This window comes from Mandrillus leucophaeus, unplaced genomic scaffold (assembly GCF_000951045.1).
Source record: "Mandrillus leucophaeus isolate KB7577 unplaced genomic scaffold, Mleu.le_1.0 Scaffold64, whole genome shotgun sequence".
Classification (NCBI taxonomy): domain Eukaryota; kingdom Metazoa; phylum Chordata; class Mammalia; order Primates; family Cercopithecidae; genus Mandrillus; species Mandrillus leucophaeus.
The window spans coordinates 903,054-922,045 of record NW_012106919.1 but is presented as its reverse complement, the minus strand read 5'-3'; the positions used below and the strand labels follow the sequence as shown (position 1 = coordinate 922,045).

Sequence of the window (18,992 nt, the reverse complement as noted above, 5' to 3'; positions counted from 1 at the left end):
TTGCAAAATGGAAATACTTGCTTCCCAAGTAGCAATGAGATCTTTGCTTAGGCATCATAAGCACCAAGCCCATAGCTCCAAATTATTCCATATAGAAGTGAGTATCAGCCCACAGACTACTTGTTCATTATTTGGACAAATCTAATTTTGCACTTGAAAACTGTTCAGATGAGATAGCCTGGGAGCTATTCATACATGAATTTTACTCAAAATACCATACTGCTATTTCTTCTTCCATCACCTTCCTTCAGTCGCTCTCTAAGAAGTTTCAGCAACTCTATAACTGATAGCCTGATCTTGAAGCCCAGTGACTTTATAAGGAAGTAAAGGTTGTGAGAGTGGTGGTCTGAGTTAGCACTATGGGTAAAAGTACGTGGTGGGCGGATCACGAGGTCAAGAGTTTGAGACCAGCCTGGCCAATATGGTAAAACCCTGTCTCTACTAAAAATACAAAAATTAGCCGGGCGTGGTGGCACACACCTGTAGTCCACACACCTGTAGTCCCAGTTACTCAGGAGGCTGAGGCAGGAGAATTGCTTGAACCCAGGAGGCGGAGGTTGCAGTGAGCCGAGATTGCGCCACTTACTCCAGCCTGGGCGACAGAGCGGGATTCTCAAAAAAAAAAAAAAAAAAGAAAGAAAGAAAAGAAAAAGAAAAAATTGGTGGCAATTCTGTGGATGTGGAACATCAGAACTCACTTCCTCAGTGGCTTTCATCATTTCAATAATCCACTTTAGGGCACCTCCCTCCTGCTTTCTGAAGAGTAGAATAGCTGAATTAGTGCTGTGCTGAAAACTGGGAGAGCACATTCCATCACCAGACAGACGAACCTTTTTGGGTTGAGTCGCTCCATCTGTAAGAGAATGACAACCTTTGTTTGAAGACACCCAAAGTTCATGGAGCTTTTTATGACTACAGTCGTTGATTCCTCCGCCCAGTCCAAAGGTTTTTGTTTTTGTTTTTTTAAATTAAAACCCAAAGTGATTATTTCCTTTGGAACTGAGAGGGTTCCCCAACACACAGGCCACTTCATCCTCTCAGCTGTCCCTCCTGGTATTGGACTTATAAGGGTCAGAGGAGCCCAGTCCTCTGTCTAAGGTAGACAAGGGAAGATGTCATGAAAGCTAGGAGTTGGATTCTTTCAAGAATAGCTGGGCCTCAGTCCAGTTCCTCCCCTACCATCTCAATGTGTTCCCACTCAGACATGTACACAGTCTCTGCTCAGCGCCTCTGGGCCAGCCAGTCAGGCAGGGTCCTCTCCCTAGAGAGAAACAGTTCTGCAGTGATATCTGAACACATTCCAACAGCATGTATTTATCTCTAGGGTCAGCCTTTCCTGTTGATGATCAGGCAGCATGTGGTGGGCGATGGGATTGGGATAATAGTTGTTGGCAGCCACAGTCAGGGGCAAGGAATGAGGGCACTGGGGATAGGGCCCCTGCCCTTGGGAGGGTGATGTTATGATGAGGTTTCCAGACTGCTATGTGACCAGGTATCTCTCTCCTTGCACCAGGATGTGCTCTCCAGCTCTCCTGTTGCCAGTAGAGATGAGAAGCTGGACACTGCCTCACTCGGGTATGTCTTCCAGAGCTGGCTAGGACCTGGTGGATAGGGACCTCCAGGTGGGGGCCATAGATCCTATAGATCTGGAGCCAGGAGAATGGCGGTGTTTCCATTATTTAATGTAGGATCTGAGCTCCCTAGGGACACAACTGGTTCTGCCTCTTCATTTGAGCTCATTGATAGGTGTCAGGAGCTTCAGGCTCTGGCAGTGGGACAAAGGGGGCCACCCTCCCTGGCTAGGTTAGGCAGTCAAGTCCCAAGAGTTGACAGCACTGGACACAGTTTCCAGGAGCTGCACCCTCTCTGTCAGGTAAAGTGCCGACCAGTGGAGGGCAAATGGCCACGTACCTTCTGAGGGTTCCACCCCAGCTCTGAACAGCTTTAAGAAAGTATGTTCACAACCAGTCTAAAGAGCTTTGATTTCTTTATTATTTATTTCGAATGAGATAACCTCATCCTTCCTCCAGGCTGAGTTTCGGAGGCGGGTGGGTGGGTGGAAGGGAGGAGGCTGAGCCATCTGATTCCTCTTCAGCAAAAATGAATCATGTCCCCCAGCCCCCATCCTCAGCCCAGAAATATTTATCCATGTTTATATAACCATGGCAACAGGCTTTATTCTCTATCACTTAAATCCTTTTTTAAAAATAAAAAGCAGAAGGCAGCTATTTTTCCTACTTTTTCCACCTGCCTGCTCTGCCCAGATGAGAGTTACCTCTTCAGGAACAAGGCGAGAGAGAGACCCCCCCCCACACACATACTCCTGGGGTAACATTGGCCTTCTCAGAAGCAAGGGAATAGGTAAGTTGCAATGGCCCAGCACCACGAAAGGACTTCAGAGTTAGACAGTAATTGTCCTCCAAAGTCCTGTGGGAACCACACAGTGATACTACCTCAGACTTGTCTAAAACTTCTCTTTTGAGTTCTGCACTGGTATTATGACTATCAATTTGTTTTCTTGCTATCTCTCTCTACCTGAAAATGGACGGAATGTGAGCTGGCTTTGCTAACAATACATTCTTCATCTGCAAGATGGGGTAAATATTCCCTTGCTCCTGACTACTTCACAGTTAGTTTTCAGAAGAGAGTTGCTTTTTTGAGATGGAGTCTCGCTTTGTCACCCAGGCTGGAGTGCAGTGGCGTGATCTTGGCTCACTGAAACCTCTGCCTCAGCCAGGTTCAGGTGATTCTCCTGCCTCAGCCTCCTGAGTAGCTGGGATTACAGGCGCCCGCCACCACGCCAGGCTAATTTCTGTATTTTTAGTAAGAGATGGGGTTTCATCATATTAGCCAGGCTGGTCTCAAACTCCTGACCTCGTGATCCGCCCACCTCAGCCTCCCAGAGTCCTGGGATTACAGGCATGAGTCACTGTGTCCAACCCAGAAGAGAGTTTTGTAAGGAGTATAAAGTGTTACAGACTCACAAAGGTTTAAACCCATAAGCAGGGGAAATTGAGGCCCAGTAAAAGGAAAGCATTTGTGCAAGGTCATACTCTGTTGTCAGCAGCACAGAAGACCTAACCACCCAATCTTAGGTTCTTGCCAAGAGATCAGCCCACTTCTTTTGGATTTTCAACCCTAGTCAGCCTCCCAACTTCCAAGTGGATTCCAGCCCATGAAGCCTCAGAGATGGAGAAAACTGGGGCTTACGCTGGACCCTAAAGACTATTTTCACCAGGCCAGGCATGGTGGCTCATGCCTGTAATCCCAGCACTTTGGGAGGCCGAGGCGGGCGTATCACGTGAGGTCAGGAGTTTGAGACCAGCCTGGCCAACATGGTGAAACCCTGTCTCTACTAAAAATACGAAAATTAGCCAGGCGTGGTGGCAGCCGCCTGTAATCCCAGCTACTCAGGAGGCTGAGGCATGAAAGTCGCTTGAACCTGGGAGGCGGAGGTCGCCCTGAGCCAAGATCACACCACTGCACTCCAGCCTGGCCGTAAGACTGTCTCAAAAAACAAAAACGAAAACAAAAACAAAACAAAACAAAAACACTATTTCAGCCACAGATCCACAAACGTTTACTTAGAGTTTCTTACATCTGACTACCGCGCTGGAGACTGGAGATGGAGCAAAGCAAGGCCCTTCAACTTAGGGAACCATTTTGTGGTGTTTCTCCGCATTAAAGGCCCCCTCTGTGGACTATATGTCAACGCTGGGTCCTTTCTATCCCAGTCCCATAGTATTCAACTACAGAACTTCTTCAGCTGGACTGGAAACCACAACTCTGTCCTTGGGGGCGGCTCTCACTCTGAACATCTGGTGGGTCCCATAGAAAGGGATCTCTTGGAGGATTTCTGCCCACAGCTGCAGAAAAGGCAGGAGGGGCAATGCTGCTCAGACTGGTAGGGCCAGAGTTGCCTGGGCTCGGCCAGCTGTCACTGACCAAATTCAGCCCATACTGTGCCTCTTTTTTCTTTTCTGTATGCATTGGCTACAGCTGCCCCAGCTTCGCCCAAAAGGACTCTTGGGGCTAGGCTGAAAGCTGTGGGCAAGAGCTATTGTATAACAGAGGACATGGGGTTGTTAAGTGGAGGCCATTCAACTGGACTCTGCAAACTCTTCTAAAGATTTAATTCTCTCTCTCTCTCTCACCCTCCCTCTCTTCAGACCCTCCATTTCTGTCCCTCCTCCCTCCCTGCGCCATGTGTCTGTGTCTCTCTGTATCTCTCTCTCCTCCTTCTCTCCCCCGTCTTTTTTTTTTTTTTTTTTTTTTTTTTTTTTTTTTTTTAGACGGAGTTTTGCTCTTGTTGCCCAGGCTGGAGTGTAATAGCGCGATCTCAGCTCACTGCAACCTCCGCCTTCCGCTTTCAAGCGATTCTCCTGCCTCAGCCTCCGGAGTAGCTGGGATTACAGGCATAGGCCATCACGCCCAGCTAACTTTGTATTTTTAGTGGAGATGGGGTTTTACCATGTTGGTAAGGCTGGTCTCGAACTCCTGACCTCAAGTGATCCACCCGCTTCCGCCTCCCAAAGTGCTGGGATTACAGGCGTGAGCCACCCGCTCATCTATCAATAGTTAGCGTATCTGGCACTCTTGGCTGCCACCGACGGACCGATCGCGGCACCGGCACCGTTCGTGCCTTCTCTGGTGTTCTTACAGTTGTCCCACTCAGAGACCTCAAATCCTGCCTGGGGCAAACTTTTCCCCGTTAATTACCTTGAAACAACACGTCGCTAATTGCCTAATTACTCTCTGTGCTCTGCGCCACCGTCCCCGGCTGGCCCGGCCGGGCGCGGCGTCTCCGCGCTGGGAGGGAGCAGCGCTGGCGCACGCGGAGCCGGGCGTCCAGGGCTGGGGCTGGGAAGAGCAACCCCGCCGGTCTGCCGAGCCCATCGGCCTATGGAGCCCATCGGCTGCAACTTCATCCTCCAGGGCCTGGCTGGCACTCGAACGGTTCCTGTTCGGCTCGAATAACATCGGAGCATCCCAGCCTTTGAGCGCTTCGCCAAAGGCCAGAGCGTCAGCTAGGTTGACTGACGCCGAGCCCTGGGGAGAGAAAGGCTTGCTCCCTGCCCACCCCGGTGAAGGCCCCAGGGAAAACAGGCACACCCCCTACCCCGTTTCATGTTTTCATAAAAATCATCGTCTGAAATTACCGTGCTTACCGTGTGTGTGTGTGTTTACCTGTTTATCTCGCCTCCCCTTCTTCCCCATGTAAGTTCTTGAGAGCAGGGACCTCGCCTATCATACTCAGTATCCCCAGCCCTACAGCCTTGCCAGGGGCGCAGCCGACCCTCGGCGGCTTTGTGTGATAGGCGTGAACCGGCCAAGCGGCGGCGTCTCTGCTCCGCCTGAGAGGGCAGGGCTTCGAGGACCTCACTCTAGGAGTGAGGCGGGAGCCACATTCCCAGGGTCCTCTTCGGGGAGAAAAGAGCTTCTGAGGGACTTCTGGGGATGGCAGCGGAGGGGGTGGGGGTGTTTCCTTCCTGATCGGAGTTTGGGGAAAGGGACTGACACTATGGCACTCTGCCTCTTACTGACATGACACCGCTACCCAGTCCCTCCCAGTAAAAATGTGCTCTCCCTTTATGACCACACGAGGGTCATGTGCTTCGTTGGGGGCCGCCGAACGGCCTGGAATCACGATGTCCTCCGCCGCGCTGGCCGGGACCAGGTGTGTCCCCGCCAGCCCCAGTAGCTGCGCCCGGGTCCTGTGCAAACACCGTGGTAGGGTCGGCCTCGACCGCCCAGCCCGGCCCCCCGGCCGCCCTGCCCATTGGCTGAAGACAGCCCCCCTGAATTCTCATTGGCTGTCCCACTTTTCCCTCCGCCCTCAGCACCGACCGCACGCTGCCAGCCGCGGGGGAAGCGGCTCTAAGTCCCGGGCTCGCAGCGCAGGCTCAGCTTCGCGCGGCTAGCGCTACGGGCGCAGGGGCGGGGAGGCCGCCCGGCGCGCAGTTTCCAGTGGGGCCGGGGTCCCACCCGGGCACTCTCTGTTTGACCCGAACCCGACAAATGGGCGCATGACGATGGAGAGCAGGGAAATGGACTGCTATCTGCGTCGCCTCAAACAGGAGCTGGTAAGAGCGAAGCTGGCTCCCGGGCAGGGAGGACTGCTCCGCCCCGACGGGCACCTGGTCCCCGCCCGGGCACCCGGGGGGCCGGTGCGTAAGCAGGGCGGAGGAGGGCCAGGGAAGAGAGGGGAGGACGCGGGCCGGCAGGCAGAGAGCCGGGCTTGTCCTCAGGAAAGGGGGCCACGAAGAAACTTTGAGCAAAGATTTGTGATGAGACAAGAACAAGTGACAGAGAGACAGAGGGAGCAAGCCAACCAGGCTGAAATGTGACACAGAGAACCCCAGGGAGAAAACAGTGCACGCCCAGAGACGGCCAGGCACTCGGACGCAGTGGGGCCCCCGCACCGCCGACGCGGAAAGCGCGGGAGCCAAGGTCTGGGGAGCGAGACGCGGGCGCCCGGGTGCTGGGCTGCGCAGGCCGGCCTGGAGCGCGCCGGCGGGCGGGGCGCGGGGAGGAGGAGGGTGCTGGGGCCTGATCCCTGCCCGGGCACGAGGTCAGCGGGACTGCTAGCTCGAGGGGAGCCGGTACCACCCTGGGCCCCCAGCTCTGCTGGGCTTGGCAGAGCTGGCGCGGCTGCGGGGGCAAGCTTGGCCGGCTGTCTGCCTGGGCTTGTCTGCCAGCAGGGAGGGGGCTGGCAGCTGGAAAGGCGGGGGAGGGCCCTGCGCTGGAGGAGGGGCTCTGCCTGGCAGATCGCGAGCGGGAGCTGCGGAGGCCCAGCCAGATGTCAGGTCTGGGCTTGGGGAGTGCACAGGGAGCGTTCGGAGGCCCTGGAGTGCAGGGAGGGGGAGAAGTAACTCAGTCTGGGGAGGGGGAAATATCACCGAAGTCGGGGGAGTGGTGTCCGCTAAAGCTATGTTAGGGAGAGCCAGGTTGATTCTCACTGGCTTCATATACCACTACCCCCGCCCCCACGCCACCTGCCATCTTTCTTATTCCTTCACCCACCGGAATTCAGGCAAATGTTATGCACATACAGCCCCATCTCTGCTTTGCCCATCTCTCCTTCCACCAGGCTCTGTTGTGTCTTTGCCTTTCGTCTCTTTTTATCTCTTTTAGTTTGTCTCTCTTGGAGTCGACTCTTCTCAGTCTCACTTTTCTGCTCTCCTCTTTCTTCTTACTTTCCAGAGCCAGGGGCACCCAGGCCACACAACAGCAGACCTGCATCTAGAAAGGGCCAGCTTATGGCTCTCCGGATTCTGTGACAGCCTTTCCCACTCCTGCCTGCAAAGGCTACACTCTTCCTGCTTGGGAAGGAAATTGGCAGTGTGTTAGGGGCCAGCTCTGGGGGTGGGGGCAGAGTTTGAAACTGCAGGTGTTCTCACTGATGCTTCCTGACCAAGTCACCCTGCCACTCTTCCTGTCAGTCCTACTCCAGGGTCTGCCTGCTCACATCAACCATCATTTCTCTCTCTAGCCCTTCCTCCTGGAGCCCTTTCTGTGGTGACACTCAGATGCAAAAGTTACTGACTCAGAGAGATACTTCTTGAGAGACAGGAATATTCATTGCTGTTCTTCTGAACTTACACCATGCCCCTTCCCATAGTCGTTTGCACATGCTTCTCATGCCAGATTGGGATGGCTGGCCCCAGCCCACACGTACACATACACAATTCTCATTTTTTCCCATTTATGTGTGCAGTACCAGAAAGCAAGCTCAAGGTCATCACAGATAATGTCTGAGGTCCAAGACCCATGCTGAGAAAAGAATCTAATAGAATCCTCCTTTTTGTGCTTCGAGTTGGGGACTACACCACCCACCTCAGGATCTGCCTTAATGGAGGGTTTGTGGGTGTTCCTGGCATGGGCTCGAATTTTTAAATCCTGCTGATTTGCATTTTTTACAGCACTCTAGGTGGGAGGTGGTGAGGGGAGGAAGACAGAGACTACGGATGCCAGGAGAATAAAAAAGGCAACTAGAAATCTGCACTGAGCTGAGCTTCACATCTTGATTTGCACCCCCTCCTGCCAAGGACTTGAGCCCCCAATGCCTGGGAGGAGGAAAGGGAGAGGCTGAAGTCACTGAGCTCCCCATTAGCTTTCATTTGGCCCTTTGTCTGAGCAGCTTCAGCCTTTGACTCTCTTGGAGAGGAAGCCAAATGCCTGGCCTGGATCCCAGAATGACACTCAGATGGGAGAGCTCTGCACTACCCCCCATGGTGCTCCGCCCCCTCCTCAATGCCAGCCTGCTCAGAGATGAGACAGAGCAGAAGGACAGACAGAGCTAGTAGAGTGTCACTTGCTCCCTGACACCTCAGTTCAGTGCTTAGGTAGCTGGGCCAAATCTCAGTGCCTTAGTATCCCCAACAGTAGCAAAAGGGAAACTAGAGCTGAATTAGCCCAGGGTCAGCCCTTTGGCTGCCTTGCCCAGGGACAGTAGGGATTGAATATCAATGCAGCTTGCTTGTGACTGGTGTTGACTTAATACCCTAGGTCACAATGGGGTGGGAAAGGAATACAGTTGGTTTCTGTCATGAGCTAGGGAGCTTTTGCACTGCAAATGGCCCATCCCAGGCAGGATCTCCCTTGCCACCCAGAAGACATTGTGTGCCTGGCTCTGCCCTTAGTTCATGTTTACACAGGCATGGCCTCCTGTAATACTGGTCAAGTTCTATGTTCATTTCTTTCAGTAAATTTCTCTCAAGAATCACACACTCTGCAGACACTGTGGGATAAACCTGCTGGAAAACAAAACATTAACAGGTTGTGAAATTATCTTTGTCAAGGGTGTTTTATGCTCCCCTCCTGCATCCTATCCCTGTCCTTGGCCCAGAAAATCTAGACAAGAAGAGTGTGTTTCTGAAAACCAAAGTAGTGGAACTTCCCAATTCCCTGAAGCAGAAAATGTCATTGTAACAGGTGAGCGCTGAGAGAAGGCTGAGGGTTTGGGGATCCTGGCTCAATTAGTTGATAAGTAGAGAGCTGGCCCTTTCCTTCTGCCTGGAAAGGGAAGGGGATCGGGTTTCAGGGATGAAATGTGGCAGGAGAAGTAGCAGCAGCTGACACACTTCTTCATTAGAATGAGGGCTTGGGGCTGCAACAGCTCAGCAGGGAACACATCTCTTTTCTCCCTCCAGCCGCCAAAGAGGGGCCCTGCCTGAACACAGGCCTTGGGACCAGCTGTTCCATACACACAGCTCCCTTGTGGGCTGCCAATAAGTGGGGTAGACACAGGCACACAGACGAGGCAGATGTATGATGCTCACAGGGCATCCCTCGTGAGTTCAGATCTGTGTAGAACAAATAGAGTGTGTAAAGGCTGAGTGATCAGAGCTCATGAAGTACAGCCAGGCTGGGAAGGCTTCCTGGAGGAGGGAGAGGTTGCAGGAGGCCATCTCTGAGAATGTCTGTCATAGCTGAGGCATGGGGAAGCAGTTCTCTAGCTTTTAGTGGCCACAAGTTCAGGGGTTTCTGGCAAATGGGTAAGGACTGGGGCCTAAAGGCAAAATAAGGAGAAGAAAAGTAGGAAATGGAGAGGATACAGTAGGAACAGCCTTCAGATCTTGGGGCAAAAAGGCAAATTTCCTGAGGCAGAAAAAACCTTTTGCAAAGGATCTCATAATGCATCTTCTTTGATGTTTAATGTTGGGGAAAGATGACTATGTGACTAGTTAGGCAGTGTGGTCATCGGGAAGAATGCAGAGTATAAGATTTGGGGTCAGACCAACTTCAACTCAAATCATGGTCCTGTGTGACCTTAATATATTACTTAACCTCTCTGTGCCTTGGTTTTCTCATCTCTAAAATGGGGGTTTAAAATACCTACTTTATACGGCTACTGTGAAGATCAAATGACAATTTAAGTGCCTCACCAACTGTATGTCCTTCACATGTAGCACAGTGTCTGATGTGTCGTAGGCACTTGGTAAACTGTTGATGATGGATTGATCAGACTGTTTTGCATAAGAGTCATTCATAGATAGAACATGTTATTGAGTTCATACTGTGTTTAGGGCATTTACTGGGCACTGGCACTATCATTACAAACAAACAGACACAGATCCTGTCTTCAGGGAACACACAGTTTAATAGAAGATATAATAACATTACTTGATGTTAACATTGATATGCCAGACATATAATTTATGATGTCATTTAATTGCCAAAACAACACTAAGAAGTTGTACTTTCATTATTCTCACTTTATGAATGAGTCAATAAAGACATGCGAAGGTTAAGTCACTTGGTTAAAGTCATAGAGCTGGTAAGCGGAGAGCCAGGATTCAGACCCCACCAGTCTGATTGCAGAGCTTATGTTCTCAACCGGTACATGTATGCAGACCTCTGGGGCAGAAATAGAGGAATTGTGTTATGTAACAAGCACAGGTTCAGTGCTCTGAGAGAGGGAAGTAAACTCCAAATGGGAGATTAGAGAAAGCTTCATGTCTTGGAAGAGGTAGCATTGGAACTAGACTTTGAGGGATACATAGGGACACGCACAGGAGAAGAACAGCAATCCAGGCAGATAATGAAACAACATGAGCAAAAGGTACAGAAGCTGAAGTGGTGGGGATGTCTGAAGAGCAGCTGGAGTTTGCCTAGAGCACAGGGTAAAATGCAGAGAGAGAGTGGGCAACAGTGCTGAAAGAGCTGTCGTGGACACACTCTGGATGTCATGCTAAAGAGTCTGGCCTTTTCTGTATGCATTGGAGAGCAGCCCTGGGATCCAGAAGGTGATATGGGGTAGAGGTGGAGGTGGAGGGAGGGAGGAAATTGAGGCAGGAGGATGAGTTAGAAGGTTATTACAAGAGTCAGCCAAGAGATACTGAAGGCCTGAACCAGAAAGGAAAAAAAGAAGGTAACTTCTTGAGGTCCCTTGGATGTTCGAGGAAGTTGATTGACTGCAATGGAGAGGAGCTAAAGCTGGTCAGAGGGAAGAGGGCTTGCGGAGACTAAGAGGCAAGCTCCAGGAAGAGGCAGCATTGGAATCCCCTCTCCATCTGTCTGCCCCTTGCCTGAGCATGTGACCCCCATAGATGGTTCTGTTGGGAAAGTGGGTCCATCCATTTCACAGCCCTCACTTTCTCCTTTCTTTACCCTCCTCTCTCCTACAGCTCTTGGCACAGTTTCCACTTTACCTTCCTGTTGAGAGTTCCAGCCAAGTGTGAGGGGCTGTGAAGGTCCCTATTCACTGAGCTGGAGAATGGGCCACTTGGCACAGTGGGGCTTTTCCCATTTCCGGCCCTCAGCCTCCTCCTAGCTTCCCCAGGGGCTGAAAGGAACTTTGTGGGGATCTTGTGAGTAATGGGGTGGGGGAAGTGAGGCAGGGCACACAGCCAGGCTCATGGGCAAAGCTGGAGCCTGTGTCAAAGGATTCTGGCTGAGCTGGGAGAGGGCGTGAGATGGATGGAAGGACGGCACAGCTGCGGGATCAGTCGCGGCCCAGGGGAGGGATTGGGAAGGGAGCCGAGGATGCCGGCGTCACATTTTCCCATCCCTGCTCCTCCCTCACCACAAAGGGCCCCAACAGGGCCCAGGGGGAGGGTGCTATCCATGGCCAGCTGACCCCACACAACCTCTGTGGGGCTCAGGGCTGGAAGTCCAGGACGGTGGGATCTGGTTCTGAACCGCATCTTCCCCTCCAACCCCAGGCAGGCAGTTCCTCTTCCCTCTTCAGATGACTCAGTGAAAGGGAGGCCTCGGAGCCCCTCAAAAGGATGACTTCACGTTCTTCCTCCCCATCTGGTGGTAACTGCCCTTTGCACTTCCTGCTGGCTGCCCTGGTTTCTTCTCACAACAATCCCAGGAGACTAAGAGGTCAGGGGTTATGATGACATGGAAAGCTCGTTGGCCTGGAGTGCGAAAGCCAGCCTTGGGGTCCCAGGTCTCTCACTAATAAGCCTCAAGACCCCAGGAACCACTGGTGGTGCTCAGGATGATGGAGGCGATACTCCAGGAAAGCTTTCAGTTTAAGATGTGTGTTGATAGGTGCCATCTGTCTACGGCAAGTGTAAACACTTCACACAAGTTCCTTCATAAGTACACTATTTACAGAAACAGATAAGAGATGTGTTCATGGAGACAAGGTCCTGTGTAGATACGGGGAAAATCATGAAGGAGGTCTGGGGAGGAATGCTGGGAAACACTGAGGGAGAAGATGGACCTCCCAGCCCCCTGGTTCCCTAATCCATTACGTGGGGATAACTCCACCTGCCTGGCCTCAGAGTTTAGCTGTGGGGATCAGGCAGTGCAGAGAAAAGGGCTAGTGCTGACACTAGGAGATGTCATCTGAGGTTCAGAACCCCAGGCCCAAAAGGTGGGCGATTTTGCCCAAATGTCATGTGGCCGAGTAAGTCAGGTCTCCAGATGAGTGTGGGGCCCTTCACAAACACCAGGCGGGTGCCTGTCGTGCTACAGCTCTCATACAGTGAGGAACCCAGGGGCTGGTTTCAACTGCAGCCGCGGAGACTGAAGTTTGACATGCAGACTTCCGGAGACGCTGAGGGTGGGGGAGGGACTGTGGGGTGGTGTGGAGGCAAGGAGCTGGTGAGAAGACCTTTCCTAGCTTTTCACAGAAGGGATTCCCACAATCTTCATTGGAATATGGTTATTAAGGGTTTTACCTTTGATGGTGGAGCAGGTTGGTTCCCTCTCTCTCTCTCTCTCTCTCTGTGTGTGTGTGTGAGAGAGAGAGAGAGAGAAAGAGAGAGAGAGACTAGGGGAGGGTTAAAAGGAGGTGGCTGTTGGATCCATTCCCCCTCAAACTAATCAGGACCAGGTCGACCTTCCTGTGAATTCTCCCAGCTGACACCTGAGAGCAAGTTAGGTATGATTTGGTGCCTGTTCTGAGGAAGAACTTGAGGGTCCAAGACATTAAGAGGCTCCAGAGGAACTCTGCACCCTGCAGCCTGGAGATGGATTTAGAGCTACTCATGATTGCTCGGGATTTTGTCTATCTGAGCTGGCCCCTCTCCTTTCCTCTACCCCCCTCACTATCCCCTTTTTTCCTCCTTTTGGTCCTGAGGCAAGGGAAGCCCGGGGACCTGAGAGGGTCCCAAGCTCTGGAAGAAGAAGGCAGATCCCAAGCTTGGCCTCCGACTCTTCCTCCTTGGGTGACGGCATCCCCTGGGGTCAGCCAGGAAAGGCTGTTCTGCTGGCTCCTCTCTTAGTCAAGACCCAGCTGACACTCCTACCCCACCACCGCCATGGTCCTCCCAGGTTCCCCCAACTCCTCCTTCCCTTCTCATCCCTCTCCCAGATGCCTTCTTGCCCTTCAGTGTCGGCACCCTGGATGTGGCTGGGCTGAGTGTGGCTGGGAGTGGGCAGGAGGGTGCCAAGACTTCCCTTCCTTCTCTCCCCAGCCCCTGCATGGGGCAGAGATGGGGAGGGAAAAACAGGACCTTCTCCTTGTGCTTCTCCTTGATTAGACCAGATACAAGGAACGGAATCCTGTCATGACTATGTGCTAAGTTTCACCAAGGAAGAAATGTTGTGGAGGTACATGGGAAGTCTTAAATTAACAGCCAGAATTCACCTAATGCTTTCTTGGTTTCATGCAGATACACATTACCTCACTTAATCTGCACAATAGCTTATGAGGCAGGAACTGTTATTCCCATTTTAAAGAATGGAGAAATTTGGCTGGGTGTGGTAACTTACGCCTGTTAGCCGAGCACTTTGAGAGGCTGACGTGGGAGGATGGCTTGAGTCCAGAAGATCGAGACCAGCCTAAGCAACATGGTGAAACCCTGTCTCTACAAAAAATACAGAACAGTTAGCTGGGCATGCTGGCCTGTGCCTGTAGTCCCAGCTACTTGGGAGGCTGAGGTGGGAGAATTGCTTGAACCCAGGAGGCGGAAGTTGTGGTGAGCCGAGATTGTGCCACTGCACTCCAGCCTGGGCAACAGGGCAAGACTCCGTCTCAAAAAAAAAAAAAAAAAAAAAAAAAAATGGAAAAAAAAAAAAAAAGGATGTAAACAACTTGCCCAGGTCACACAGCTACTACATGGCAGAGCTGAGATTTGAACTTTGTTCCATTGTCTCCAGAACCCAAGTTCTTAACCAATACAGAATATGATTTTGCAGATGGGTGCAGTTTCAGCACTTGCTTACTTACATAGGGCCTCTGTTTTATGGGCAGCTTGAATTCATGCATACCCACACATTCATTCTCACTGGAAAACTGTACAAAATGTCAGCATTATTTCCTCTGGATTTTTCCACACTGGAAGAGATTGAATGGGGTCATTTCATTCCTCCCTCTACCTCCGACCTGGGCTGGGTTTAGCCTTCTGGAAGGAAGCCTGCCAGTTCGGACTCCTTGCCTCTGGATGAAACGAAACCTTGGGAAGCAGCCCTGGCTCTTTCTCCCTGTGTAGTGAGTTACTATCTGAGGGTAGCAAGCAGCCTGGAGGGTGATCTGGGGTGGTCAGTGGTATTCAATATATGTTTTATGCGTATGTAGCAAGTGCCAGGTGCTAGCGAGGTTCTGGGCTGACATGCTGATGTATAGATCTCAGCCCCTGTCCTCAAGGAGTAGATACTCAATACATATTTCACAAGGGACTGAGCATTTAAACGCATAGAGGACATGGGGTGAGTACATAAATGGCAGGACTACAGGGAAGAGCATATTAAATATCACAGAAGATTTCTAACAGGAGCATGGGGGGTATGTCTCAGGGAGTAGGGATATGCGTGGAACTGAAAGTTGAAATTCTGTCCTGGAGGATCTTGACTGCAGGACCAAATAGTTTGGATTTGAGTCTGGGCATTGGAGAGTCATGAAGATGACAGAAGATGTGTGCTGGGAAGACTGATCAGGTGCTCATGTGTCTGGCGGTTCAGAAGCCGTCTAGGAGGCTTCTGCAGCATTCCTGAGGATGGAAGGAAAGATACGTGACATTTGCGGGAGGAAAAATCCAACATGAGTAAGTTGTACAGGAGCAGGGGTAGTTGAATGGAGAGGCCAAAAATGACTGTGGCTCTAGGTAGGGAAGACAAGGAAAGTGGTATTGGAGGAAGGGAGAGAATAGGGAAGTCAGAGGGAGAAGCAGCTTGCAAGGGAGGAGCTGAGTTTGGTTTGGGGCTTAGAGTCTCCTCTGACTCTGCTCTAGGTCTTAGTAGCTGTAGCTGAGTGCTTCCAAAAGGAAGGGGTCAAGAGAGTAGAAGCAAAGAGGCCAGAGAGAGGGGCTGTCAACATGTGCATCTGTTCCACAGGCTCCGTGTCCCTTGCTGCTGCTGCCACCGCCGCTACTCAAATGGTGTAAACTCTGGCAAATCCCAGGGCTGTCAGGGCCTGGAACTGCCATTTCTTCTTGCCTGTCTTGGGGAAAGTGCATAAAGCATGGGCAATCTCCACGCCCCAGCAAAGGCCTCCTTGCCCTCAAGGGCAGTCAGCCCTCCACTGTTCTTTAGTGTTGCTTCTGCTGGCTTATTGAGAGCCTGGCTGGAATCTCCCATCCCCAGCAGGGCCAGGGTTGGCAGGGGAGGATTTGACCCAGAAGCCTGAGAGGGTCAGCTGTAGCCCAGCCCGGCAGAGCCTCTGTGCCTGCCCTTCCGATCCCTCCACCTTCTGCGTTTAGCTCTATGCATTAAGACAAGCTTGGGAGGTAAGATGATCCCGCGGGTCTCTGGGGGGCTTAAGAAACAGATGGTCCCCACACAGGAGGTTTGCTTTTGGTAACTTGATCAGGAGCTGGGGAGGGAGCTGGCAGGACCAAGGCAGCTTGGGCCCAGGAACTGGGAACCTTGTGAATGTTATCAGACACAGTCCCCCCGCCCCCATGCAGCCTCCAAATTCGGCCCTCACCCAAGTCAATCTCTCAGCCCCTTCCAGCTGGCAGCCGGGACTTAGGCCTTAGACACCCACAAAGGGGCTGGGAGAATTGTCCCCCAGCATCCCACTCTGGCTTGGCCAGGGCAGCAGAGCCAACTGGGCTGAGAAGGCAGGAAGAGTGTTGAAGCCAAGTCTGAGAACAGCTGAGAGAGGACAGGTGTTTGGCAGGGAGAGGCAGGCTGAGAAGCACTGGGTTTTCAGCAAACAGGAGTTTCCTGGCCTCCTTGTCTCCCTTCTGACCAGTCAGATGTGAACAGCAGTTGCAGGAAACCCCAGGCCTACCCTTTCTCTTGGGGAATTGGAGCTCTTCCTTGTCTCCTAATGCCCTTTTCAGCCCTTCTTCACTGTCCTATAGAGGACAGAGTAGCCTTAAAGTCCAGCTCTGGGTGCAGGTAGCACACACCTGTGGTCCCGCTTACTCAGGAGGCTGAGGCCAGAGGACTACTTGAGGCCAGGAGTTAGAGGCTGCTGTCTACTATGATTGTGTCTGAGAGTAGCCACCACTGTGCTGCAGCCCAGCAAACATAGCAAGACACTGTCTCCAAAAAAAAAAAAAAAAAAAAAAGCCTAGCTCCACTGCCCAGCCATCTCGAGTCTCGAGGTAGTATAGGTTTGGGTATTCCTTATCTGAAATGATTAGGGCCAGAAGTGTTTTGGATTTTGGAATATTTGCATATATATAATATCTTAGGGATGTGTAAGAAGATACCTTAGGGATGGGACCCAAGTCTAAATATGAAATTTATGTTTCATATACATCTTATACACATAATCCAAAGGTAGTTTTATACAATATTTTAAATAATCTTGTGCATGAAAGAATTTTGACTGTGTTTTGGCTACCACTTACCACGTGACGTCAGGGTAGAATTTGCCACTTTCGGTCACATTGTGTCTCAAAGTTTTGGATTTTGGAGCATTTTGGCTTTCAGATTCTTGGAGTAGGGATGTTCAACCTGTATTTGGTAGTTAGGACTACAGTATCTGGAGTGGGACAGTACCGTGTTTGAGTCCCAGCTCTATGAGCTGTGTGACGTTACGTAAGTTACTTCACCCCTTCCAGCTTACTCATTTGTTAAAAAGAGAAAATAGCAACCTCATAGGATCTATGTAAAGATGAAATGAGATGAAGCACATAGAGTCCTTAGCACAATTCTTGTTACAAAGCAGAGGAAGAGGGCTCAGACTCAAAAAAGGATGAGGATGGCCACTACAACTCTGTACCCTTCAGGCTGATCTCAGTCCCACCTCTTACTACCCTATCTTGGGCAAATTACCTGTGAAATGGGAACAGTACTAGTCACTACCTCATAGGGTAGTTGGGGAGATGAAATATGTGTGTGGGGTGTGTGTGTGTGTGTGTGTGTGTGTGTGTGTGTGTATGGGGTGGGGGGAGCCTTCTCAGGACGGTGCCTGCCTTAGCTAGTTAGCTACCATTATTATGTCCTTTACCCAGCACTGATCTGCACTGCACTAGGCTATAGAGAGATGGGGCTGGTGGCAGGCTGGATGACCCTGGAAGTGCGTGTTTCAGTGGGGGACCTAGGTTCAGGGCTGGGAGAGGCACTACTGCCCCCTGTGGCTCATAGGCCCCATGCTTTCTCTCTCCCTCGCAGATGTCCATGAAGGAGGTGGGTGATGGCTTACAGGATCAGATGAACTGCATGATGGGTGCACTGCAAGAACTGAAGCTTCTCCAGGTGCAGACAGCACTGGAACAGCTGGAGATCTCTGGAGGGGGTCCTGCACCAGGCAGCCCTGAAGGTCCCAGGACCCAGCGCGAGCATCCTTGTTGGGAGGGTGGCAGGGGTCCTGCCAGGCCCACAGTCTGTTCCCCCTCTGGTCAACCTTCTCTTGGCAGCAGCACCAAATTTCCATCCCATAGGAGTGTCTGTGGAAGGGATTTAGCTCCCCTGCCCAGGACACAGCCACATCAAAGCTATGCTCAGCAGGGGCCAGAGCGAGTGGAACCGGATGACTGGACCTCCACGCTGATGTCCCGGGGCCGGAATCGACAGCCTCTGGTGTTAGGGGACAACGTTTTTGCTGACCTGGTGGGCAATTGGCTAGACTTGCCAGAACTGGAGAAGGGTGGGGGGAAGGGTGAGACTGGGGGGGCACGTGAACCCAAAGGAGAGAAAGGCCAGCCCCAGGAGCTGGGCCGCAGGTTTGCCCTGACAGCAAACATCTTTAAGAAGTTCTTGCGTAGTGTGCGGCCTGACCGTGACCGGCTGCTGAAGGAGAAACCAGGCTGGGTGACACCCATGGTCCCTGAGCCCCGAACCGGCCGCTTACAGAAAGTCAAGAAGCGGAGCCTTTCCAAGGGCTCTGGACATTTCCCCTTCCCAGGCACCGGGGAGCACAGGCGAGGGGAGAATCCCCCCACAAGCTGCCCCAAGGCCCTGGAGCCCTCCCCCTCAGGCTTTGATATTAACACAGCTGTTTGGGTCTGAATCCTAGAGACAGAAAGTTGACTGAACCTGAAAGGGCCAGGTCCCAGTGCTGGGCCCCTGGGGAGGAGGGAGGGTGGGCGGTATGGCTCCCGAAAGCCCAACTCCAAGTTCCTTTCCCCCAGAAAGCAGGGAGAAGCCAGAGCTCTTGGCTCTGGACTGAAGGGAATGTGGTTGGGAGAGGCTGTCTTGGGGGCTGGCTGGTGGAGCAGGTAAAAGTAGCTGGAGAGCGAGCTGTGTGTGTGTGTGTGTGTGTGTGTGTGTGTGTGTTTCTGGCATGCACACACTCACTTTGGGGCTGGAGGTGACAGTAGGTGAGGGCAGGGGAGGAGATCAGAAAATCCCTCTGACATCTCCACTGCCCCCGAAGACCTCCGTTGAACATTCTGTGAAAAGAGCCCTGAAGCATCAGGTTTCCCAGATAGGCCCCCGAATAAAGATCTGTCTATGGCTCTCCCAACCTTCTGTCGGCTTCTTTGGCAAGACATTGCTCTAGGCACAGGGACTGAACCCCGGGCCTCCTGGGACTGGAGCAGCAGTGAGGCAAAACCCGACCGGTCATCCCTTCCTGCCTTGGAGGTTTCAGTCCATACCTGGACCCTGAGAAAATAAGCTAAATGAGTACAGTGTGTAAGGAACAGCCGGGGAAGCCCTAGACACTCCCCCATGCACACGGGAGGAAGGATGTA

General features: G+C 52.0%; 1 protein-coding gene and 1 long non-coding RNA gene across 3 annotated transcripts in view; one reads left to right on the top strand and one right to left on the bottom strand.

Moving 5' to 3' along the window:
* LOC105554317 overlaps positions 1 to 5,424 on the bottom strand; it is an 8,152-nt gene extending 2,728 nt beyond the window's left edge. Inside the window, exons 1-2 of the long non-coding RNA XR_001008306.1 lie at positions 5,188 to 5,424; positions 699 to 853 (exon numbers count right to left, since the gene is read on the bottom strand). This is a non-coding gene — a long non-coding RNA (uncharacterized LOC105554317). The remainder of the gene's footprint in view (positions 1 to 698; positions 854 to 5,187) is intronic.
* A 421-nt stretch (positions 5,425 to 5,845) lies between these two features.
* Positions 5,846 to 18,763, top strand: FAM212B (family with sequence similarity 212, member B). Of its 2 annotated transcripts, none has more exons than XM_012000729.1 (2): positions 5,846 to 6,083; positions 17,470 to 18,763. In XM_012000729.1, exons 1-2 carry the CDS (start codon positions 6,027 to 6,029, stop codon positions 18,304 to 18,306), a joined length of 894 nt encoding a protein of 297 aa, XP_011856119.1. In that variant the 5' UTR covers positions 5,846 to 6,026; the 3' UTR covers positions 18,307 to 18,763. The 2 variants fall into 2 exon arrangements, with proteins under 2 accessions (XP_011856119.1, XP_011856118.1); XM_012000728.1 differs by having other exon boundaries at positions 6,022 to 6,083; positions 17,443 to 18,763.
* Positions 18,764 to 18,992: the final 229 nt, after the last annotated feature.